We start from the raw sequence: 26,009 nt of genomic DNA, 5'->3' as shown, positions 1-26,009 counted from the left end.
TTTCTCAGGACAAATTGGGAGAAGTCTCAATAGATTCTCATTCTTATTCAACATTTAAGAATTGAACTGAATGCATGTATAAAATATTGGTTTATAAATATTTAACCCGCATAGAAACGGAAACAATTTTTTTATGTTCACACTTAAGGAAAGTTCTGTGAGGATTATACATTCCCTGGCCTTGTTTGCTGGTGATATAATACAAGCAGCCCACAAGGAGGGGGCTTTCCACTCTGCTGTACTGTTCACACCCATACCGTAGCTTCAGCGGTTTAAAGGATGGGTTTTCAGTTCAATCGAGATTCAGTTGACATTGTGATGGATCCCATGGAAGGCCCTGCTTGCATTAACAGGGAAGATGATGAATCCCCAGAAGAACTGAACTCCACAGAGGCTTTTGACTGTCCAATCTGTCAAGAGGTCTTCAAAACACCTATTAGAACACAAACCTGCAAACATGTGTAAGTAGTTGGAGTTTGTAGAATTTATTTGTATTATTATTTTGGATATGTTGTAATAAAGAAAAGACGCTAAATGAGTTATGCCTGGTAAATAAATGAAAAAGTAAATCAATGCATGAGGTACAGTATTAACATGCATAGAGAAATGGGATTGAAATGGGATTGTTCCTTTGGTGGCTTGAAACCTAAATGGAACCCATACTGTTAGAACTATTCACTCAGGACCACAGAATGTAAAAACATTATTTACTGCTAGATACACTGGTACATGGCTGGACAGTACTACCCCATTAAAACGTGGCCTGTTATAGTGTGGAATCAGTAAGATTGTGGCTCACATTTCTCCCATAATGCAATTTGGCAAATATATAGTACGAAGCATGTAAATCATTTTGGAAACAAAAATGCCAATATCTGCTATAAAGTGAAACACAAATAACGCAATCTCCTAATTATGGACCCCGGCAACTGCATTATAACTGGATAGCACTGTATTTCAAACACAGCATCTCAGATTTAAGTTTCACTTTGGTCCTGCACAGTTTGGAAGTTTATTGTAATATTCTCCCACACATCTCTCAAAAGAAATAACATTCAGAGTCCAGTTATCATGAATGGAACATATCGTAATTTAAAGCATTATTTCACTACACAGGTTTTGTAAAACTGTTTTGTGGCTGCAGTAAGGACTCAAGGGCCACAGTGCCCAATGTGTCGAGGACCAGTGAGAGAAAATGAGAGAAGTGCCACTGATATACATTGTCAAATGAAAGAAAAACAAGGGAAATGCAGGGCATGCAGGACTGTGGTAACTGTTAATGTGTTTCTTCTTTACTTTTAACAGGTTTAATACCCCTCACATGCACACAACTATTCAAACTAAATGTGCCATTTTTTGCAGAAAAAAAAGCTTTGCATTGTTTCAGATTGCACATTCACATCTTTTGCATGTACAGTATTTGAAGTGGAGACAAATATCTGTTATATCATAACAGGATATTTAACGCCTGTGTATAAGGAGAATGTGGGCATAAACGGAAGTTAACTATTGAACAAGTGTCGCTATAACTCACATACTCAAAGTCCAAAATTTTTTAATTTTAATCATAGTTAAAAAAAAAAAAACAAACAACAAGCTTTACATTGAAAAGTAATACTTTATTGCATATGGTTTTATTGTTCATCATTACATTTGTATTTCAATAGCTCAATTGCTAAAGGGTTAGTAAAAGCCAACTTGGCTAAGCTGTGACCTAGGTCTATGATTTCAGCTTAAAGAGTTTGTTTCACTTTGTCTCAATGCCGTGTATCATCCAGCTCCAAAACCAAACAAAACCATTTATGAAATCCCCTCAGCTGTCTGGGCTCCAAGTTCAATCCCAGCTCAGCCACTGACTCACAGTGTATGACCCTGAGCAAGTCACTTAACGTCCTTGTGCTCTGTCCTTTGGATAAGATGTAAAACTGAGGTCCTATTGTAAGTGACTCTGCAGCAGTTATGGATGCATTATTCACCCCCTAGTCTCTGTAAGTCACTTTAGGTAAAAGCATCTTCTAAATGACTCATTCATAATAATATGATTACCATTCAAACTTTTTTTCAGATGGTTTTAAAAATCTGTCTCACATAAATGCTTTCCAAGGGAAACCTTTAGTTTTTTGGTCCAGTGTTTGAGGGTGTAATGATTAACTTGTTGACTTATCCACAGATTTTCTTCAGTAAAAATAATCTCACTATAAATACTGCAGACTGTACAAAGAAGAATATGGTCCCCCTCCTGCAACTCCTGTGGAGCCCAGAGCACAGGTAGTATATGCAGGGGTAACACAAGCCACAGCCACAGATGGGTAAGTTACACTGACAGTAACATGAAGGTCAAACAGCTCAGGAAAATTCTACCAGTAAGGTTCCACATGTGTTATGTGTCCCTACTGCCATCAGAGTGGATTGACTGATATGGCACTGGTGCAGCATTGCAACTCCAACCACTTCAGAGACCTTTTACTATTACTTTACTATTTGATTATAAAAGTATTAAACTGCCTCGGCAGTGCCCATGACAACATTTTTTTAGCATGTATTATTACCTCTTCAAAAAAAAAAAAAAAAAAAAATAGTATAGGTAGATATTTTTTTAAACATAAAAATCATTAGAACTGAAGCTAGCATAGCTGGGGCTACATACAGATTTAATGATATTCCTACGCATCAGATGATTCTTGAATTACCGTGAGGTTAATGTTTTCACATTTTAGAACATTCTTCAAGATGAAGATGTGCAGCAGCAAGCTGCTGTTCAAGTGCCAATTGAAGAATGGGATGCAAGCTCTCTCTTAATAACAGGCTGAAGCACAACACTGGAAACTTTACCCTCCACATGTTAAATACACCTGGAACCTCTTGGTTAAAGTCATTAATACATGCAATCATTGGTAATGTGATACAGTAAAACAAATGTATATTTTGTTACATTCCTGTTTAGTGTTCTCTCATGGGTTGTTTTGTTAAAGTATATACACATTGACTGGCTGACAAATTTGAGTAAAAGTCAACGTATTCAGATTGTGGTTCCTTGATGTGTCATGAGATCGTTAGACTAATATACTGGGGTCTTCTGAATTTAGGGTTAAACCCAATAATGCCTGATGTCTATTAAAGTTTTTTTTACCCTAACAGGTCCATTCATTAATGGTGTGTAGCTAATATAGAGCAGGGTTTCCCAATCCTAGTCCTGAGGACCCACTGTGTCGTTTGGTTTTCATTGGAGCTCTTACTAATTAAACCTTTAATTGAACTGATAATGTGCTTAATTAAACTATTTTAATTGCTTTTAGCTTCTAAAAAGTTGCCGATGTCAATTTACTTATAAAATGGTATAGTGAACTTGAAATCTTCAACTGTTTAAAAGCTGAAAACAATTAAAAAGGTCTAATTAAGCTAATGAATAGTTCAATTAAATAATTGAAAACTCAGTTGGAATGAAAATCAGAAGACGCAGTGGGAAACCCTGCTATAGAGCAATAATTAACCAGTGTTTAAAATGATAGGTACCCTAAATGTGTGTATTAAATGGAAATATATTAAAAAGGTAATGTTTTGTGATGCTGTATTTCCTAAGACAGTGTAACAGGAGCTCAATGTGTTGTTATTCTATGTCTAAATGAGGTAATAAGGCCCAATTAAACAATTTTTAAAATTAAAAAATTCAAAACTTTTTTTTTAAAAATCAGAACCGTTTAAATACACTGGTGGCAATGTGCAACTTTTCACCAGAATGATGAGAAAGTAGCCTTAGCTCGCTAACTTTGCAAGGGGCATGGCACTTCCACTCTTGCAATGTGCCAGGGGCTGCACATCGTGGTCTTAGCAGGTCACATGCATTATTTGGCCAGTCAGAGACACTACAGATGTCATTTTCACATTTGTAGTATTCTCATCCTCTTCTACCTTTGCAGGCTTGCCATCACTATTAATGTTTCTCAGTTGTTCTGTTGTTGTATTGAGATGAAATTATTGAAAACATCTCTCTCTCTGCCTAATTGACTTCCATCTTACATGCAGGAATATGTTGCTTTGTCATGTGTCTTTGCTTCCTAATGTGATATCGTAGCCTTTCAGTTGTGGTGTGGTGTGGTATAGAACAAAATCTTATATATATATATAACAAAATCTTATATATATATATTCAATCATAATATTGGAATATAACTGTTTGAAATGAAAAAATAAAACATTAAGAGAAAGGTAAAAACATATTAAAAAGGCATGTGTAGGTATATATCCTTTATTGTAATTTTAAAGAAATGATAAGTTGTGTATTTTTGGTGCACATATAAACAATAGCAAATAGTTTTGTTAAATTATGTTTTATATTTAATAGAAAATGGAATAGCATACTGATTTCAATGTAAGATTACCTTCCTGTAGAAACCTTAAATCATTCAACGCCATTGTGTAGTTTTTATGTACAATAAAAAAATAGTTTTTCTTAAGTCACATTTTATTTGGATAACTGGGTGTTTCTGATAATCAAGGGTCCACTGAAAAAGTGTATACTGCATAAGACATATTGCTTGTTACTGGATAATTAATTTCTGGATAATCTAGAGGCATCTGTGTATACATATTGTACAGTATTTTTAGCTTTTTATTTGAAATGTTTGTGTGTGTGTGTGTGTGTGTGTGTGTGTGTATTTATTACCCAACATTTCAAAAATAGTTTAGAAACATTTATTTCTGAAAGCACTGATCGTATAGAAGGGATGCAAATTTAGCTGACGTTTTAGTCCACAGTAAACATTAAGGGTTCATAGATATACTGAGAAATTGCAACCTGTAAAAGCACATGTCAAGTATGGAAATATATTGGTAAAGATAAAAGTGAAATCACAAATAAGGAAAAGAAATATTCAGTCTTAATATTAATATTATCATGTAATCGAAATCCTGTAGTTGGAATACGTACCATATAAACGTATATTTTACATTATATTAATGTAAACATCCTCTCTGTCCATCTATTTACTTATGTCTTTGAATAAGAAGTTTTATTCTTTTATTTTTTTCTTTTACTTAGTTCCTTGTCTGTTTAACATACGACCCTTTAACGCTCTTGATAATATATATATATATATATATATATATATATATATATATATATATATATATATATATATATATATATATATATATATATATATATATAGATATATATAGACACACACACACACACACACATACACACACACACACACACACACACACACACACACACAGTGGCTTGCAAAAGTATTCAGACCCCTGACCAATTCTCTCATATTACTGAATTACAAATGGTACACTGAAATTTCGTTCTGTTCGATATTTTATTTTAAAACACTTAAACTCAAAATCAATTATTGTAAGGTGACATTGGTTTTATGTTGGGAAATATTTTTAAGAAAAATAAAAAACTGAAATATCTTGCTTGCATAAGTATTCAACCCCCACACATTAATATTTGGTAGAGCCAGCTTTTGCTGCAATAACAGCTTTAAGTCTTTTGAGGTAAGTGTGTACCAGCTTTGCACAGTGTCGGAGTGGTTTTGGCCCATTCTTCTTGGCAGATTTGCTCCAGGTTGTTCAGGTTGGTTGGACGACGCTTGTGGACTGCAATTTTCAAATAGAGCCACAGATTCTCAATGGGATTGAGATCAGGACTTTGAATTGGCCACTGTAGGACATTCACCTTTTTGTTCTTGAGCCATTCCAATGTTGCTTTGGCCTTGTGCTTGGGATCATTGTTCTGCTGAAAGGTGAATTTCCTCCCAAGCTTCAGTTTTTTAGCGAACTGAAGCAGATTCTCTTGCAGTATTTTCCTGTATTTTGCTCCATCCATTCTTCCTTCAGTTGTAACAAGATGCCCAGTCCCTGCTGATGAGAAGCATCCCCACAGCATGATGTTGCCACCACCATACTTCATTGTAGGGATGGTGTGTCTTGAGGCGTTGGCAGTGTTAGGTTTGCGCCACACATAGCGCTTTGAGTTTTGGCCAAAAAGCTCTATCATGGTCTCATCTGACCACAAAACCTTTTCCCACATCACAGCTGGGTCACTCTGATGCTTTCTGGCAAACTCCAGACATGCTTTCAGATGCTACTTTTTGAGTAACAGCATCTTTCTTGCCACCCTCCTATACAGGCCAGTGTTATGCAGAGCTCTTGATATGGTTGACTGGTACACCATTACTCCACTCCCAGCCACTGAACTCGTAGCTCTTTCAAAGTGATTGTTGGCCTCTCTGTGGCTTCTCCTTCTTGTCTGAGCGCTGAGTGTTGAGGGACGGCCTTTTCTTGGCAGTGCCTGTGTGGTGTGATGCAGCTTCCGCTTCCTGATTATTGATCCAACTGTGCTCACTGGGATATCCAAACACTTGGATATTATTTTGTACCCTTTACCTAATCTATGCATTTGTATTACTTCATCTCTAACTTCTGTAGAATGCTCTTTGGTCTTCATTTTCCTTCAGATTCACAGCCTTACCAATGATCCTTCTACAGTGGGGTTTTAATCCAGAAAATGTGACAGCAACTTTAATGCTTCACAGATGGAGGCCAATGATAAGGTAATTGTGTCCTCGTTTGGGCAATTTCTTTCATCGGTGCAAACTGGGAGCTTCCACAGCACAGGGGTTGAATACTTATGCAAACAAGATATTTCAGTTTTTTATTTTTCTTAAAAATATTTCCCAACATAAAACCAATGTCACCTTACAATAATTGATTCTGAGTTTCAGTGTTTAAAAATAAAATATCAAACAGAACGACATTTCAATGTACCATTTGTAATTTGGTAATATGAGAGAATTGGTCAGGGGTCTGAATACTTTTGCAAGCCACTGTATATACACAGCACATACATTAAAGATATATTTATAGGTGACATTTAACCCATCAAGGTGTGTTTTGTTTTGTACTAAGTCTTTACAATATTCATAAAGCTACAGACACTAAGACCTAAGACTTCTAAGACCTAACCATGACCTAAAACTTCCCTTGCAGGTATCAAAATATATTTTCCAAAGAGCACGGGCCAGCAGGCGCAGTAAAATCATGAATAAGCCGTTATTTCACAAAATAGGATCATTAAAAAAATACACCTTCAGTCATGTTTATAAGGACTGGTACACTAAGATATTTGAGTAAAACCTTATTCTGTGAACTGGACTTCACTGGAAACGAGGCACTGATAGGTGTTCACATTCCTTTCAGGTTTTCAAGTTCTCCTTCTCTGAAGCCTTGCTGTCATTCGGTCACCCCCTAATTTAAATGGTAAAACTCCAGCTTAAAATGGATTTATAATTGTAGCAACCTTTTTAAACCATATATAGCTTCTGCAGGGGCTCAGGATAGTTTGATTTATTTTTTTTTATTGCAACCCGGATAATATCCTTGGTTTCGAAAATGTTTTAACAATTTTCTCATTTAATTAAGCATTAGTGTTCATATTAATTATAAATAAATCCTTAAGACTATAATGATATAACAGATGTCCAGACATTAAGTTCAAACAAAGTTTTCGTCAGTTAACACCCCCCCCTTTCAGTACATAGAGCCATATGTCCAAACAACCCTGAGACTGGTAGTTTACAAAAAACCAAAAAACAAAAAAAAAAAAAAAAAAAACAGCAGAAGACAGTGTGAAAAGGAAAAATCCAGGCCTCAGTGACTGAACGAATTTAAATCTAAGTCTGTATGGAATGTTGTTGCACAGCACGCTATGGGTAAGATTCTCAGAAAACCATGTCATTTTTTCGAATGGGATTTTTTGTAACAAGTGGATTGAGCGAATATTACAACTTTTTAGGTGCTGGAAGTAACAGATCCTGTTAAGGTTTATAAAATTGCAATATGTCAGCTTAATAATAATGAGCTATTTACATAATTAGATGGAGGGCATGTTTACTAATTATCCTTTTCCTGAAGAGTTATCATGCTTCCATTCTGGAAGTGTCTGTGTTTGTTGAAAACTGTTTGTCGAAAAATGTCAACGCTTGATATTATCGATAGCAAAATATATAATATATCCATTGTGTTAGGATTTTCTCATTATAAAATGAAAAACAAATAATACTTTAAGTTAAAGATTACTGTAATTATGAGAACTAATCAATGAATACTGTATTAGTGCCACTAACAGCTAGCAGAGCTGTACATCTCTACCAACAATGCTTGTGAGCAGGCGACCAGCAGCGTTTGAGAAGTGAAACACACATTTACTGGTTCCATACCTAGCTGGTATAAAAATCCTAGAGCAGACTTATAGCAATTACTTTCATTTAAAAGTGTAGAGTTTAAAAATAAGGGACTTTAAATTGTATTTGTTTGAACCAGCATAACCTGAATATAATCAGCATTATCAGTTGAAAACCCGCAAACTATCCAATGACGAGTGCTGGTTATCGATGAAATTTAATTTTTTATGGTAATAGTCTGACTGTAATACTCTTCCAAAGGCTCAATGACATTGTAAAGTAATGGGCTGTCATACCATATATGTTTAATGATCAGAAAAGCAAACAAATGCTGTGTTCAGTGTTAGCAGGAAAGTATTATGATTTTATAAAGATAATTAAAAAATGTAATCCTCAAAGTGCTCAAGGGAACAAAGTGGTAATAACAGTAATAAAATGCTAATTTGACAAGATAATGTAATTTTGTTTGTATTTTTGCAAACATTTGTGTTGAATACTGAATCACAGTGAAGAGGGCTAAGAACAAGCAAGCGCCATCTGCTGAAAATATTTTGTATTGCCCACTGAACCTCCCCCAAATATTCTCTAAAATTCATCCAATTTATACAATTATTTATATATAAATAGCACCCCCATCCTCAAAAAGCTAACCCATTTTGTGTCGGTGTTCATCCCAGTCAAATCCTAACAGAATGAAGTCCATTTCTATGTTAATAACCACCCTGTAATCAGTTATTCAAGAACTAAACTAATGCTACAAACACAATCAGACAGAATGACTCTTTAAATAAAAGCCAGTTTAGTCACAAGCAGTGATTAGCTGATCTAATTCACGTTTTCAATACGTTTTTATTTTGCCCCATGCTGCAGTTTTATTAACACACCATCCATGCAACCTAAAAATGATAACGGAGGGTTATGAAACACAGATCCCCCTTGATTTTGAAAAAATTCCAGCATTTAATCAGTAGAATAAACACGTGGAATTGATTAGCTACAACCTACTAAACTAAGAGAAAGGAATTATGTTCTGTCTTCCCTAGGTGCCTGTAACGGGGGAGATCTGTGCTGACTGTCTGACGCATGCGTGGTTCTGCAGGAAGAGGGCAGCAGCTTCATAAGATTCGTCTGTCAGTCATGGAGGATCTTATGAAGCCATGTATCTACAGTGAGCACACAGAACAAAGACTTCACTCTTAATGCTATTGTTAGTAATAATAGTTTGATATTAACAGTAAATCATCATGCAGTTTCAGGTACTTAAATTACAATTGAAATCGCAGGAGGTGGTTGGGTTTCTAGCGTAAGTTTGGTTCCCAGGTGTTTTGTTTTGCTTTACTTACGTGAAGATTTGACTTGAAAAGGAAAATGACTGGAAAATCAGAACATACTATCAACAAACTACATAGACCAGAAGCAGTGTGAATAACATAAAAAAAAAAACCTTGGGTAATGAGGCTGTGTAAGTTGAAGCTGTTGTGGTAAAGTCCAAACTCCCATAACTGATCTTATCTAAATGTTACTTTTAATAGATGTCAGCAAAATACATTTAAGGAAGCAAGCATGTAAACTGACATGACATCAAAGTGTGTACATTAGAACAGGTGCAGGGTTTTAGTCGCTTTCTTGAAGCAATATACTGTAGTTTTTTTTTTTTTTTTTTTTCTAACTAGAAATATTTTGTCAACATTTTTTTTTTAGAATTAGTATTTTAATTAATTTACAAGTGTGTAGGCCTATGCACCATTGTTCTTTTTTGTTTGTTTGATTGTTTTAAGTCTCATTGTTTTAACATTGCATACAAATAAATTCAGTTTCTGATGCCCAGAGATGACCTTTGAATGCTCTACTTTCAGCGTGGTAAATCTGAAGCTTTTTAATTAAAAAAAAATGTTGCATCTAATGTATTTCTACAGAAAAAAAATGGTAACCCAGTAAAGTGTAGCCTAGTATGTTTCTCAAAATGGTTTTTAAAAATACCTTGGCTGTATAACAATCTTCTCTTATTGATACATTTCATTTCCCTTTATTCAAACATTATGCATTTCCCTATTACAGAAACAAGTGGGTGACTACTTTGTACTGTGAGCTGACTACAGATTTAGATAAGGTTACTGAAGGTGTTAGTAAAATGCGTGTAAAAAATTTTGTTAAAAGTTAAATGTGTACATGAGGCCAAGAGTTCTATTGAAGCCACATGGATGCTTTAAACTTGTGATAAAAAAAGGATGTGTTAACTGAAATCAAGATATTTTAATCCAGTACGAAATCCATATGAAAGGGTACTACGCTAATTAGTATGCAGCAACAGTTTAAAATTGGGAACAGGACATTATTATGTTTGCTTATCACTGTGCATTCTGTTCATCATGCCAATTTTTTTTTTACAGAAAATACAAAGTTAACAGCCCTTCAGTAACCTGCCTACAACATTACAATGTTTACCATGCAAACACACTATAGTCATTGTTGTACTGAACAATAAAATGTTCTGATTGCCAACATGCAGTTTTTGTAGTTTGTAATTGTAGTGTCCCTCAAGTCACTGCTTCTAACACCTGTTATATATAAAAATAAAGAATGCTTTTCAAATTATCTGTCGGAGGGAGACATGTATAGTTAACGGGGAAAACCTGGGCCACCCCACAGAGTACTGTGAGGGAATACCATAGTGTAGGTTGGAGAACCGAGCTGACCGGTTCAGCGGCAGAGGGGGACGCTGATCATTGCAGCACCTTTTATTTTGCAGTTTTATTACCGTTTTTCTTTGTGCCTTTTGTTTTCATTATTATTTTGAGCACCTGTGTGTGCGCGCTATGAACTGCCAACCTTTTTACCATCGCTGGTAGTAGGCTGTGCTCTGCAGCAGTACCACAGTGCCACCTTGTGGCGTAAATAAATCCGTGCACCCCAATGGTATTTCAAAGGAAATTCTGTCTCCTGTGTCAGTGACTGCCGACCACCCTCTCACAAACGTCATATTATTTAACAAATGTTTTTATATAGTCTGTTTTGAAGGATTACATTATTTTTGATAATAATGAAATGGAATTCAAGATTCGTAAATAAGGCTCTTGAAAGATGTAATATAATTTATAAATAAGTCTTTGAAGTTATAAATTACTTCCTAAAAAATAAGGTTAAATATTGGATAACACCAATGGTTTGTTTGAGTAAACTGGTTTTATACAGCAGATTTGGCTTCTCCACTCCAGGTTCTAATTTATTCTAGAATTATTCCATTATACAGTATATATTAAACCTGGGTGAAAAAGAACATGAATGAATTACCCACTACTGGTTTACTAAAAACGCTGTCAAAATGATTTCTGTACCAACATAATCAGTGAGATCTGGAATGCAAGATTATTATGACGTATACCATCCATTCAATATCTTACATATGTGTAAAAAGTTGGAGAAGTAAGGAGAATAAGAAATATTCCCCTGTATATGATTTGGGAAGGTGATCTGATCTTACTGGAGAGGAAAGAAAACCCTGTGTTAAAAGAATGAATATTCCACTTGACCAATTAATGTTTTACTTGGTATAAGAAAAACCTGGCCTATGAAGTGCAAAATAAATCCAAAATAAATCTGTGTGGTACAGTATTGAGACCTCCTCTATTGCAGTCATTGTCAACCACATTTACAGTATCAATTGAGTATCAGCCAGGGATTTTCCTTTTCAGTTAAATCCTACATTCTAGATTTAAGCTGTAACAGCCCACTAATCACAAAACACTAATGAAGTAAAAAATATATTTTACTTTCTGTGAAAACATATTGTAATACTGTATTCATTTTAATAACTAGGGGCACTCACAAGGTCTTGCTGGATACATTTAGTTCTAGTTAAAGCTCTATTGTAGTAGTCTTATATTTTGTGCATTATTCTGTTAAACTGGCAACATGTCTGTATCTGTTACACATTGTCACACAAGTGCTCGCCCCACCACTACAGTAACTTGTAAAATACACATGCACTCCTGTTTAAAGGGTACATAAGGAACTTTTTATTTTATTGTGTTACATGTTCCCATGTGTTGCTACACAGTTTACGTAAGGTGTTGTGTTGTGTTTTATTTTTTTTATTTTTTAACATTTCGACCACTTTTTTAAACTTTTAAATTGCATTCCCTGCCTCAAGATCCTCTTGCTCTTGTAAATCCATCTCAGTTACATATGTGAACAGGAGGAGGATGGGAAGTGTAGTTCTGAGAGGTAAGACAATAAAATAAAAAGCCTATCCTGTACTAAAGGCTCCCTAGAAATCCAAGTTTTGACAGCATCTGTTAGATGATAATAATATATCATCACCGGGGTGGACTGAACAGCAGTTTTGATTCTGAATCTAAGGTTTGAGGTAAATTGTGATTTAAAGTTTGGGTATGTGTAGACTCTCTTGGAAGCATGGATGTTCATGGTGGGTTTGCATATAACATGCATCCCTTATATAGTGCACACCTCCATACAGAGTACCTTTTCAAAAAACCCACAATATACTATTAAATACTATTATCAGAATATACAGCACACATTGTAAAATGTGCAACTAGCTTCTGAAAGCACCTTAACACATGATTATTGGAGAATGTAATGTTAAATTTGATATTGTTTATTTTGGTAACACTTGTGTTTTTTGTGTGTGCTAAATATTTCTAAAACAAAGAAAATAAGCTGTACGATATTGGTAGAATCGGAATTCTGTTTAATTTTTAAGCGCTTGGTTTTACAACGACAAACAGCCAGTAATGCTCACTGTTTCGCAAGGATTGCTGAAAAACTAAAATGATTCTGTTGTAGATTGAAAATAAATATTTAAGACCAATTACATTACATAACTGCATTTATTAAGAAAGGCAGACGGCAGAGGAATTCCACCGGTGCATGGAAAGTAAACAGATTTGTAATCAGTGTTTTAACAGTTACCAAGTTTTTTATCTCACACCTATAATAAAATCATTGTGTCAGCATGTTGCAGCAGGGCAAAGTATGATGTCTATTGCACTTGTTATATCAGTATGGTCTCCAGTCCCAAACTACAAATTACTTGAAAGTGGTCAGCCTCAAGAAAATGACTTCTTTTTCAGTACTTCTGATTCTGGCTTTGTTTTTCAAACAAACCTTGTGTCTGGTAAACTAATGCCTTATCTACATGTGCAGTATTAAAACATCTAATGCTTCCATTTTTTTTTTTTTTTTGTGGATCACGGGATTAAGAATTGAAAAGTATTTGTTTTGAAGGAGATGTTTTAATAAATTACATACTATTATTCGTAAATTGCAACACGTGTGAATATTTAATTTTTGTCAAAATTGTGGAATTTTATTAGAATATATAGTCTGTGTACGGCTTTAAAGTTTATATTGATCTTTTTCTCATTGCACATTTATGATTTTTTGATTTATTTGTTAACTTTTTGTTGTGGAATCTTGACTTTTAAAATTTTGTAATCGCCTAAATTCCCCACAACACCAAACCATATAATTGAGCTAACTATATATACCGGTAACTTTTATTAATGGCTGTATTTGTTTTGTTTTTTTTCTCTTTTTATTTTTTAGCCAGCATCCAGGGTTATTGGTAAGTGTAATTATAACCAAACTAATTAAACTGTTGTAATGGATTGAAGTATTGTGTACTGTGTTTTTACCGATCTGTTTTTCAAGAATATCGTACTACACTGTATTAAACATCATCTTTCTTTTTGATAGAAATCGATGTTGATGGTGGTCGGGATCAAGACATATTTGACATAAATGAAGGTAATGTTTAAAAAGATTAAAAGGTGAACTATATAGATCAGATATATTCCCATTAAATTCCAACATCTTGTTCTTTATTTTATTTCAGCATTAGGACTGGATCTTGTAGAAGGTGATATTCTAACTGACCATGTGAGTTTATACCCTGCTGTGAAATTTCAAAGAAATACATAACCATTGTAAACATCAAAGTATGACAATGCCACCTGCTATTCAAACAAAAATATGAGGTGACTTGTAGCGGGCGTATCATTTAACATACATGCAGTACTGTATATAAACACATTCATTCCCTGTTATCCTGTATGACTGGCTTCAGGCAACACAGATCCTTTTTTATAGATGCTTTCACTGTTAGATAGCAGGCTTGAAGATTTAAGATAAAACAAATGTATATATTAAAAATAAATAAATAAATAACACAGTATAATGGCCGTAAATATATAAAATGGTCCAGTTTTAACCATATGATAGTAACACCAAACACAACTGGTGACTAACCCAGTTTACAGCAATTACAACATATATGTACTATATAGAATTTACTGGGTGTGTTTAAAAAACCCACACACAGCAAATATATATATATATATATATATATATATATATATATATATATATATATATATATATATAATACTATATATATATATATCACCATTTATTTCGTATATATATAATCAACATTTTATTTGCTTATTTTTATTAAGTAAATGAGAAAAACTAAATGTAGGCAGCCTTAAACATGAAAACATGAAAAATATTCTAAAAATTAATTGTACAGGACTCGAATAAGGATATGTTTACATTTTAATCTTCCAACATTAGACATGAATAGCATATACTTACTTTTTTGCAGCGTTTATAACATTCAGTCTAGGGAAGGTTGTTCATGTTTATCCATCCATATTTCTTCAGGTACAGGCGATAAACTCTATTTTAGGTGATGAGTACAGATGGCCAACAACTATTCCATACTATCTGGAAGACAGCCTAGGTAAGAACAGTGTCTAAATTACAGTGTAATATTTTCTTAAAATGTTTCAATAGGAACATGTGACTGGGTGTATTTATTTATGTATGTATTCATTTGTTGTTGTTATTATTATTAGGCTTCCAGGCCTATTGCTATTGCTGGGATTATTTTTATTCTTATTCTTTCCGCCAAAAGTTGCTCGAAAACTGACGAAATCTGGTTTGATGGTAGATTCTTATGGGAAGTTGCCTAACTTTAAAAATTCGTCTTTCGAAAACCGCTTATTGCAGAGTGCTGAAAGTTGGTGTGCTTGTTGAGGGATAGTCCAAGATTAACTGACGTTCATAAGAAGCTGATAGGTTATGTGGGATAGCAGCCATGCTGCATGATGTAAAAAAATTAACGGTACAGACGTCATAATCACAAACTACAACGATCTTCTTCTCCCAAACTGCTAGTCCGATTGAACCAAAAATTGGCACACATGATCCTAGTATGGCTGTCTTTAAGATTTGGTCAAGGGAAATTGTTACAATAAAAAAAAAAACATGGTGGCCATGTTGGATGACATCATCAACATACAAAACTGGCTTGCAAAAACCTTCATCTCTGAAACCACTAGTCTGATTGAACCAAAAATTGGCACACATGATCCTAGTATGGCTGTCTTTAAGATTTGGTCAAGGGAAATTGTTACAATAAAAAAAAAAACATGGTGGCCATGTTGGATGACATCATCAACATACAAAACTGGCTTGCAAAAACCTTCATCTCTGAAACCACTAGTCTGATTGAACCAAAAATTGGCACACATGATCCTAGTGTGGTTTTCTTGAAAGGTTGTTCAAGGGAAGTTGCTACAATAAAAAAATATGGCGGCCACATTGGATCATCAACATACAAAACTGGCTAATAACTGCTTATAGAGTGCAGGTAGGGCATTGGTTACTATGGAACACATATAGTAGTCCATGTATGCACTATAAAAAAATGTCATTGCTTGTCCTCTGACCTTTTGTAAAGGTCAAATGTAAAACTGGCTTATAACTCCTTATAGAGTGCACATAGGGTCATGGTTACTATGTAATAACGGCATTCTGCACTATTTGCTAAAGTGTTTGGTACTGTTACTGGTACTGTTACTGGAAGCCGTAAAGTTGCTGACAACTCTAGTTATTATTATTATTATTATTATTATTATTATTATTATTATTATTATTATTATTATTATTATATATATATAGTGTGTTTGTGTCCGTCATTTTTATTTATGATTTGAGACTGGTGAAAAGCTGGTCTTGTAATGTATAGTCAGTGTGGATGGGGCTATTACCCCATCCCTAAAAACTCTCATGGGAATGTGGCTGGAGCCTTAATAAGGTAATTTTATTAATGGGTAATAATCTTTTTTAAAAATAAAAATGCCTTTCTATAAAGTAGGTCTTTAAGCTAGATTTAAAAGCATTAAGAGTGTCCAAATCCCTGATTCTCTTTAGGAATTATGTTCCAAAGCTTTGGGGAATAAGAACAAAAAGCCCTGTCGCCCATGGAACGTAGGTGAACAGAGAGAGCACATAACAATCCAATATCAGTTCACAAAGGTTGAGTGAAGGGGTGTAGACTGATAAGACTTCAGATAAATACTGTGGAGCCAAACCATGTAAAGCCTTAAAAATAAGAAGTAAAATTTTAAAATCAACACGAAACATGACAGGCAACCAATGCAGGGAATCTAGAACAGGAGTGATATGATCCCTTACATGTGACCTTGTTAGGATATTAGCTGCTGAGTTCTGCAAGCAGAGCGTTACAATAATCAATCCTCGAAAAAACAAATGTACAACCAGCTTTTCAGCTACAGAAACATAAAGCATAGATCGCACCTTTGCGACGTTTCTAAAGTGGAAAAATTATGCCTTAACAGTATTCTGCACATGAGGTTCAAACATTAATTCAGAATCAACAATAACTCCCAAATTTCTCATTTTGGATCTAATCTCAAAGCATAGTACCATCAACTGATAAGTTTGGAGCATTGGTTTGACGTTACAAGAAAGCATGTTAGTTAGTGTCTGTTTTTTTTGGCCAACGTGCCCTTTCTTTTGTGTTTTTATTTTAACTGTTTTGTTTGTTTAATTCAATAAAACACAGAGCGCCAAGTTTCAGCCCCGTACCCGTTCTGTTATTGCACTTCTTGTGCATATGTATGTATGTATGTGTATATATATATATATATATATATATATATATATATATATATATATATATATATATATATATATATATATATATATATTTTGAAATGGATGTAAACTGCCTCTTTTTTGAGACATGTCCTACATACACAGCAGATGTTAATGCTATCATATTGGTAATATATTCAGTATGCTGATACGTCAGATGTAAGTGAAGAGGTGTGGGGAAAACAATCTGAGCATGTCCTCTTTTTAATCTTTTAAAGATATTAATGCAAAAGGAGTTATCTTGAAGGCCTTTGAACAATATCGGCTTAAAACATGTATTGACTATAAACCATGGGAGGGGGAACCAAATTACATTGGAGTCTTCAAAGGCAATGGGTAAGAACCTTTTAATTTATTTTTTTAAAGAATTCACATACATTTCGGTTGCCCTTTTTTTGTAAAAACAGAATTAACATACAGCATTTTACATGAATAACACTGTGTGGCACATATTACAGTAGTCAGAGGTCTAGATAAAATCTAACTTAGTTGTTTTGAGAAGCTGCCAGTTTTTGATTTCCAGTACTCAAAAACACTCAAATTTGGATGCTGCTTTATTTACCACGCTTAATAACTGATACAGACAAATTGCTTCTTAAAATTTCAGTGAAGCATTCACTCAAGCCTACCTACTGTAGCTTGTCCATCTCGGCTCCACCAAAGAACACACACAGCTGACTCAAAATACTCAAAAAATGGCCACTGCATTATATATCTCCTGTGCCATAATTATTACTATTTAAATACAATTTTCTAAAATATATGTTCATAAAACCTTGTATTAGTTTGTATTATAAAAAAATAATGTTTTGTCTTTTATTAGATGCTTCTCTTCTGTGGGAAACCGTCGTATTGGAAAACAAACTTTATCAATTGGAAATAACTGTGACCGAATAGCCACTATTGAACATGAATTTCTCCACGCACTTGGATTCTGGCATGAGCAGTCAAGAGCTGACCGAGACGACTATGTAACAATTATGTGGGATCGGATTTCAGAGGGTATTTTTTTAAGGTTTACCAAATGGGGTATCTTGAAACCTGTTCTACAGTTTTATAGACAGAGAGTAGGTGGTGATGATGAAAGGTAACAGCACTTAACATATTTAGAGGGCAAAAAAAGCAAATAAAATGCTATTTGAAGCAACTTTCTCATTTCTCATTTTTATTGATTTCTACACAACAAATATTGTACAAGCTAAATTCTATTAGGAACAAACAGCATTTCCAAACGCTTTTACTATGCTGTCAACATTTTACATGACATTCACAGATTTATGAAAAATATCTAAAAGCTGTTCCTAATCTCTGGCAAACAGCAATTGTCATTAATTTGCTGGAAGAATACTACGAATGTCATTTCCCACCACTTGTACTACATTTGGAAAACATGTCTATTTAGTCTTCAGAATGTAATGTTGAATGTACTTGTGTGTGATTAAAAAAAAGTCAATCAAGGTCACATCTTGTGCTGCAACAGGTGACTCGTTGCACTTTAATTTACATAGAAACATGCTTCAGTGTGTCATTCAGAAATTTAGATTGAGGCATTCTCAGAAAACACACGAGGGGTGTGTGAAATGTTATTCACTAGTGCTTTAGCCCTAAGTCCCTTCCCAGGAAAGTTGCTGATTAACATATCCCTTCTTCGTCTGCTACAGGTAAACAGCACAACTTTAATAAGTACAGCGACACAGAGTCCAGCTCCTTGAATGTACCTTATGACTACAGCTCGATGATGCACTACAGCAAAACTGCATTTATGAATGGAACAGAGCCAACAATAGTCACCAGAATACCGGAGTTCATGGACGTGATTGGTCAACGCATGGAGTTCAGCGACAGTGACCTTCTGAAGGTCAACAGATTGTACAACTGCTGTATGTTTTTAACTTTGTTTTGCGAAATACACTTCAAAGTACAGCTAGATAAAGTTTGTTTTTCATCTACATTTTCATTATGTTGAATGTCTAGGGCTGTTCGTTTTCATTTTTTTTTTTTAAATCATGTGATGTCTCTTTTTTGAGTTGACTCAAATAAACTCTTGGAGAAATGTTAACTGTGAAACAAGTTCATTTTAGTTTTTCCTCCTGTATCTTGATTGAGACTATGATTTTGTTTCATTAATAATGCAAAAAAAAAAAAGAGGCATGTCCTTATTTTTAATTCAAGCCAAACAAAAACAGTGAGTGAAGTGAAATTGATTTAATTAAATCGTAATTAAGAGGAAACAGGTTATATAACATTTTTGCAACAAGTCATTAAGATTTAAAATCCGGGAAAAGCAATGTAACTAAACTTGCTTTTTGTGTTCAGTTTGAAAATGAGCTGTTTTTTTTTTTTTTTAACATTATCAGTGAAACCGAATCATAGTCTCATTTAAATTACGGGATAAAAAAACAAGTGATCTTGCTTCACAATCAAGATATCAAACAGGTCATAATTTTAATGTCAGAAAAGTGTTCTTTATATTTGATGTTTTTTACACGTGGCAATTTAAAAAGTGTTTGTTCTGGTATAGTTTGATAAATAGCAATAAAGTTTCATAAAAGGTCAAAGTCTAGATTAGAAACGAGTTTGGCATGGTTACTGATAACATACCAACAACTGTTGCATAACACAGCATATTTGCACAGAAGATGCTGTTTATTAATTAACCGTTAACTTTTATTTAAAAAGGTCAGCCCCTTTATAATTCAAGAGACTGACTGCTTCATTTAAAAATAAATAATGTGTTGGTATCTAACGTGTATTTTATGTTTTGTTTTAGCGTCCTCTCTGACTTTTATGGAGCATTGTAGTTTTGAGTTGGAAAATATCTGTGGTATGATCCAAGGATCAGGTGATCATGCTGACTGGGAACATGTGATGCAAGTCGATGGTGGACCAATGACAGATTACACAACCATGGGGAAGTGTGAAGGTAAAGAGTTTCTGACTGCAATCTGTCCTTCCCTATTCTCCACATGAAGAAAAATGGAAAACACAAGATATCAGAACACACCTGACATTTGAAACTACAATGTAGCTAACAAAGTAATTACTGACATTTTCACTCTATGCATAATTATGACAGTAAGTAAGTCTTCTAAAAAAAAAATCTCAAGTTGAAATCTTGGGAAATCCTTGTATTCTGTCTATCTTCCTTTGTCTAACAGTTTGCTATTTGTTATATGTGACCAAAGTACTGCAGAGATGCAGAGGAAGGGGAGTCTACATGTTCTGGATATCAAAATGGCCCTGATTTTTTGTAATATTTTTATGACAGTTATTGCAGGTGTCAGCCAACATTGATCCTGTCAGTTCATGAAAGCTACAGTTCAAGTCAAATTGTATAGGTAAACCATTTGCAGAATATGAATAAGACAGTTTTGATATTTCGACTCATCTTGTAGTTCAAGGCACATTTTTCAGTGAATGCTTTAGTTGTTTTTTTTTTCACTTTTCTTTAAGGGAAACACTGTTCAAAAAACAATAATAATAATAATATAATAATAATAATAATAATAATATATATAATATTTATAGACAAAACTGTTTTTAACACTTATGGAGGGTGATTTAGATAATTGGTCAATCTCATTCTATATTAAGTATTATGTCCTGAATTACTGTCGGGACAGCCCTTACAAAAGGTTTATACTCTTCTACTACAACAATGGAAATCAAAATGATGAGCTTAATATCTGGGTTAGAGAGTATGATGAAATGAATCCTGAGGGTATGTTAAGGCGCATGGGAGGTATACAAGGTATGTGATTTTTGCAGTTTTACCATGCTTTTCACATGATTATACTATGTGTTTATTATTGTTTACCCTGGTTTGCCATGGTTTTTAATACACTTTACCTTACCTTGCTGGATTGTACAATGCTTACCTATGCTTTACCATGTTTCCACTGTGCTTTCTGGCACTTTGCTATGTTTGTGCTATGGAGGTTAAAGAGGCGTCCTGTCGTGTTGCAGGTACAGGGTACTTCATGCACTTCAGTACTGCTACAGGAATGGCAGGGCACAAAGCGCATATGGAAAGCAGAATTTTGTATCCAAAACGAGGTTTCCAGTGCTTGCAGTTCTTCTACTACAACAATGGAAATCAAAATGATGAGCTTAATATCTGGGTTAGAGAGTATGATGAAATGAATCCTGAGGGTATGTTAAGGCGCATGGGAGGTATACAAGGTATGTGATTTAGACATTTTTGGGTTTCTGTTTTTTAAATCTTAGCAAGTGTTTCGACAAAAAGTCTACAATGTTTTATTTAAATGTGTATACTACTCTTCTAATATTGTTATTTAATGATTTGGAGCTATGCATTTAAAAATGCACTTAAAAATATAATGGGCTGCATTCTTAAAGCATGTTTATCTCCTAGCTCTCTTATCTTTACACTGTATTGTCATTTTAATCAACTTCTACTCAGAGACTGAACAGTCTCAAATTCAAGGATCTACCTCAGGGACAAAATTGTACAGTATAGTGTCTCTTTGAACGAATATTATTCCGTGAAAGAGAACCAAGGGATAATATCTTGTAGTGAAGTACAACATAAAAATTACAACATTCATGTAAAATCTGAAAGCTGCTTTTCATTGATTGCATTTGGGTTTATTTTAGTGCCTGAAAGCAATGAGCTACCTTTAAGCAATGTGATAACGTGGGCAGGAGGCTTGAATAGGCTATAGCTAAACCAGCCTTTGCTTTTCATTTTGCCACACATATCTAAACAGGTGCTAAAGGCATTTTATGAATACCAGTTGAAGTTTTGTAAACCCCTTTTAGTCTGAGACATTTAACTCCAGTTTGCACATTGTGTAACGCTCAGACACTTCTAAACAGCTTGTCAATAAACATGAATACGGCCCAATGGCTCATTGGACTCATTTTATTGTACTCAACAATAGCATAATGTGATGTTTTTTGTTTTTTTTTTTTCCTTTAGGAGAGCCTCAGGACTATTGGCAGTTTCATTATTTAAGTCTCAATGTCTCCAAGAAGTTCCGGGTGGTATTTGAAGGAATTAAAGGAGCTGGTGTTTCCAAAGGGGGCTTCTCAATTGATGACATCAACCTCTCCGAGACACAGTGTCCCTCTGATATTTGGCGCATAAGAAATTTTACACATCTTTTAGCAACTAGTCCTTCTGGAGCAGGTGGCAGGATTTATAGTCCGAGGTTCCACTCCAGTGAGGGATATGCTTTTCAGATTGGCTTATATGTGAATGGTACCAACAGTAACCCAGGTGAACTGGCAATATACTTTCACCTGGCTTCCGGATTGAATGATGACCGCTTGCAATGGCCATGTCCCTGGATGCAAATTACAGGGCTGCTCTTAGACCAAAACCCGGACATTCGCCGGCAAATGTCCAATCAACGAAGTGTAACTACGGACCCCACATTGTTTGAAACAGAGGGTTTGTCGCCTCATTTTATTATTTAAGTCAGTCTACCATAATGCAGCAGCAAATTGAAACCTCAATGGTGTTTATTTCTAATTTTAGCGGATGGCAGCAAAATATATTTTTGGGATGATCCCCGGAAAGTAGGAAGCCTTGTTCAGGATCTGGATGGCACGAAATATTACAGAGGGCCAGGAAGAGGCACGAATGTCTTTTTAACTCATGACAGACTGAGGAGCAGAAACTTCATCAAAGGAGATGATGTCATTTTCCTCATAACAATGGAAGGTAAATCTTTTTAAAGAATATATATATATATATATATATATATATATATATATATATATACTATATCTTTAATAGGGCCATAATTATATATAAAATGCTTCTTTTAATAGAATTGTTAATAGCTAAGTCACAGATATGTGCTTGGAATGCTCAAGTTTCTACTACAGTACATTTGGTTTAACAAATGTTTTAAATACTTGTATGCATGTTATGTCTATATTCTATTCAAATAAAGGGTTTTTGCAATGTCATCAAAGTATTTTAATCAGCATTTATTTTTCTATAGTTTTCAACGAAGTCCCTTGCTGTTGATGATGCCTCTTTGATTTCCTCAGTCCAGAAAGTTAAGTGAGATTGTAACCTGAAGAGGATGGCTTCACCTTTAAACTCATTTTTATTTTATAGATATTTCAAGACTTACTGCTACTCAGCCACTTCCACAAACTACACAACCACCTGCCACAACATCCTCTGTGCCAACTACTCCACCCGCAAGTGAACTATGCGATACCTTTGGTTGTGAGAATGATGGGGTTTGTGTGGTGGAGAATGGGAAACCTGTTTGTAGGTAAGATTTTTTTTAATGAACTAGGTTAAAGCTGTCAGCCTATAATAGTTGTATGTACAAAAGCCATACCATAAAAAAATAAAAAATAAAATATGCTTACATTCTAGGATTAATGGTTGTAAACTATAGGATTGATTGCATTTTCAATATTTCATGCCAAAAGGATAAAGGTGGCCTTAAAATTTTACATTTTTATGTTTCCTGTTCGCGTATTGAAAATTTTAAAATAAAGTAAGAGATCAAAACAAGATTAGTCACAAAAAACTTTAATGTACTGTAGTTTAAAACAAGGGAGTGATCCAATCACACAAGACAAAAGCATTTGGCTGCAAATATGGATCTAAATCCAGTTTATTTAAATCAGGGGAAATGGAACTGGAGTTTTCAATTTAAATAAAAATTTGTCAATTTTTAAAGATTTATTTTAAGCAGTTACTGTAAAATATTATTCTAAAGTCTTTGTAAACACCCTTTTTAATGCAATGCGAGTTTATTTAATACTAGCAAAGTTCTCATGGTGTGTGATGTCCAAAATAATAATCCCACCTTAATTAACATAAAATGACATCCACTGGCACAGCACTGAAGTTTGTTGGACAGGGTGAAAGCCTCAGTATTGAGCGACTTTCAGTGTGTATTACGAAGCATCAAATCACGCAATTCCTGAAAGGGCGCTGCAAAATGATAGGAAAGATATAAAGCGGGTATATTCGTACTTTTTGCAAGGGAAGCAAAGTTACAATTCCCACGTATCACACCCACTTAGATAGGTTATAGTTGTGTCTGGTGTACTTTGGAAATGTATAATGCCAAGTTTATATTTAGTTGATCTCTTGTGTTATTTATTTATTTTTTATCTGGAATCTTGAAGCACACTATATAAGTGCAACTTCACTGTACCTTTATTGAATTATTGTGATTTATACCAGGTTAAATGACAGACCCTTACAAGTCTTTGCATAAGAGAACCTGCAAAACACAGTGTGTGGCATCTTCTTTAATTACCAAGCAATAGCAGTGGAATTATGAATTTGTTGGTTTAATACCAATATGTATTCCTTAGCTAAGGTGACACAAAGAACTTTCATTTAATAAACTTGTGTGAATTGCTTGAAATTAAGGATTTTTATCTAGATTTAACTGTGAAATGGCTATGCATTTTTTGCAGATGTGCAGTGGGTAAAGACTGGTGGTTTATGGGAGAAAAATGTCAGATAAAAGGAAAATCAGAGGACACTGTCATAGCAGCTGTTTCTGCATCTGTTGCTGTCTTTGCTGCAATGTTATTAGTCACAGTTACTAGTGTATACTGTGTGAAGAAGAAGTTAATAAAGAAAATGCAGAGACAAACCCCAGGAATTGTAATGGCTAATGTAAGTATTATCAAAATGCCTTTATTTTTATTTATGAATAAAACTCACAAAGTGTTTGACATCTCTAAATCATCATTTTGCTTAATCAAACTTGTTTAACACCTTTCAATTTCAATTTCATTATCAGCAGTGTCCCACAGCCATATCCTGATCTATGAATCCTGGGTGACTACATTATTTTGAAGCTTGCCCTTTTGTGTACTGATTAATCAGAATGATTATCTTTTTGGTTTTCCAGTCAGTATACATTCCATACACGTTTCAGTTCAGTCAGACAAGCCAAATCCCTTGTTGAATCTTTCTTGATTCTCTGGATACTCAAGGTACCTGCTGTAGCAACCAGAGGATGGAACATCTTAAACACATGGCAGCACTGCTCACATGAGTTTCTAAGGGGCACCACTATCACATTTCTGTACATGACCCAGCAAAGATAAGAAGCTGCACAAAGGGCTCAGGCTGCAACAGATGCGCAGTCTTGACCCCACAGCACAGAATACATGAGAAAGGGATTGGGATGCACCAAGTATTTGTAGACCATCCAGACCACAAAAAGATCCACACTGGCAACACAAGGTGCTCACATTGAACCCATATCAATGACTAAGACACGCTTCAGTAAGTGCACCCCTACATTCCCCATAACACAGCTTTACTTTATAAAGCAAGTCACCCACTACAGCGGTGGCACATTTGCTGCTTGTTGTATATCATTGGGACACCTTGCATCTCTTGATAAACGTGTACTAGTGAGGAATTTCGTTTCAATTGAAACAAATATAACTGGCTCCATAATGCCCACTCCATAGGAGTGAGCAAGATGTAGTACATGTAACTGGTACTCTTTACACTTTTTTGTATTTTGTGGTTAATTTCATATACCCCTATTACAGTGAAACCAGTTTTTGTTGACAGTTTGTTTGAGTTTAAAGTTCTGGATCTCATTAAAAACAACAAATCAATATGTTTTTTTGTTTTATTTTCCAGATCAATGCACTCTGAAGACGACATTTGCTGCATTTGAAATGACAACAAGTTTAGATTTCTACAGTCCAGCAAATATGACAAGTGATTAAATCTGTACATTGATGAGGATTCAAGGTTTATGTCTTATTTAAAATTTTAGACTAGATTATAAAATGATTTATACAGGATTCTTGAAACAATGTCCTTTTAATAAAAATGTATTGAAACTT

General features: G+C 34.5%; 1 protein-coding gene across 1 annotated transcript; it reads left to right on the top strand.

Annotated features, from left to right (window-relative positions):
* Positions 1–279: 279 nt before the first annotated feature.
* On the top strand, positions 280–25,959 carry LOC121309460 (meprin A subunit beta-like). The gene is made up of 16 exons (XM_041242404.1): positions 280–461; positions 2,211–2,268; positions 13,764–13,782; positions 13,914–13,964; positions 14,053–14,096; positions 14,883–14,961; positions 17,402–17,519; positions 18,007–18,185; positions 18,845–19,063; positions 19,954–20,106; positions 21,150–21,365; positions 22,126–22,599; positions 22,687–22,872; positions 23,278–23,440; positions 24,609–24,813; positions 25,801–25,959. The coding sequence occupies exons 1-16, from the start codon at positions 280–282 to the stop codon at positions 25,813–25,815; spliced, it is 2,361 nt and encodes a 786-aa protein (XP_041098338.1). The 3' UTR covers positions 25,816–25,959.
* The last annotated feature ends 50 nt before the right edge of the window (positions 25,960–26,009 follow it).

This window comes from Polyodon spathula, chromosome 3, assembly GCF_017654505.1.
Source record: "Polyodon spathula isolate WHYD16114869_AA chromosome 3, ASM1765450v1, whole genome shotgun sequence".
NCBI classification, from domain to species: domain Eukaryota; kingdom Metazoa; phylum Chordata; class Actinopteri; order Acipenseriformes; family Polyodontidae; genus Polyodon; species Polyodon spathula.
This window is presented reverse-complemented; position numbering and strand designations above follow the sequence as displayed.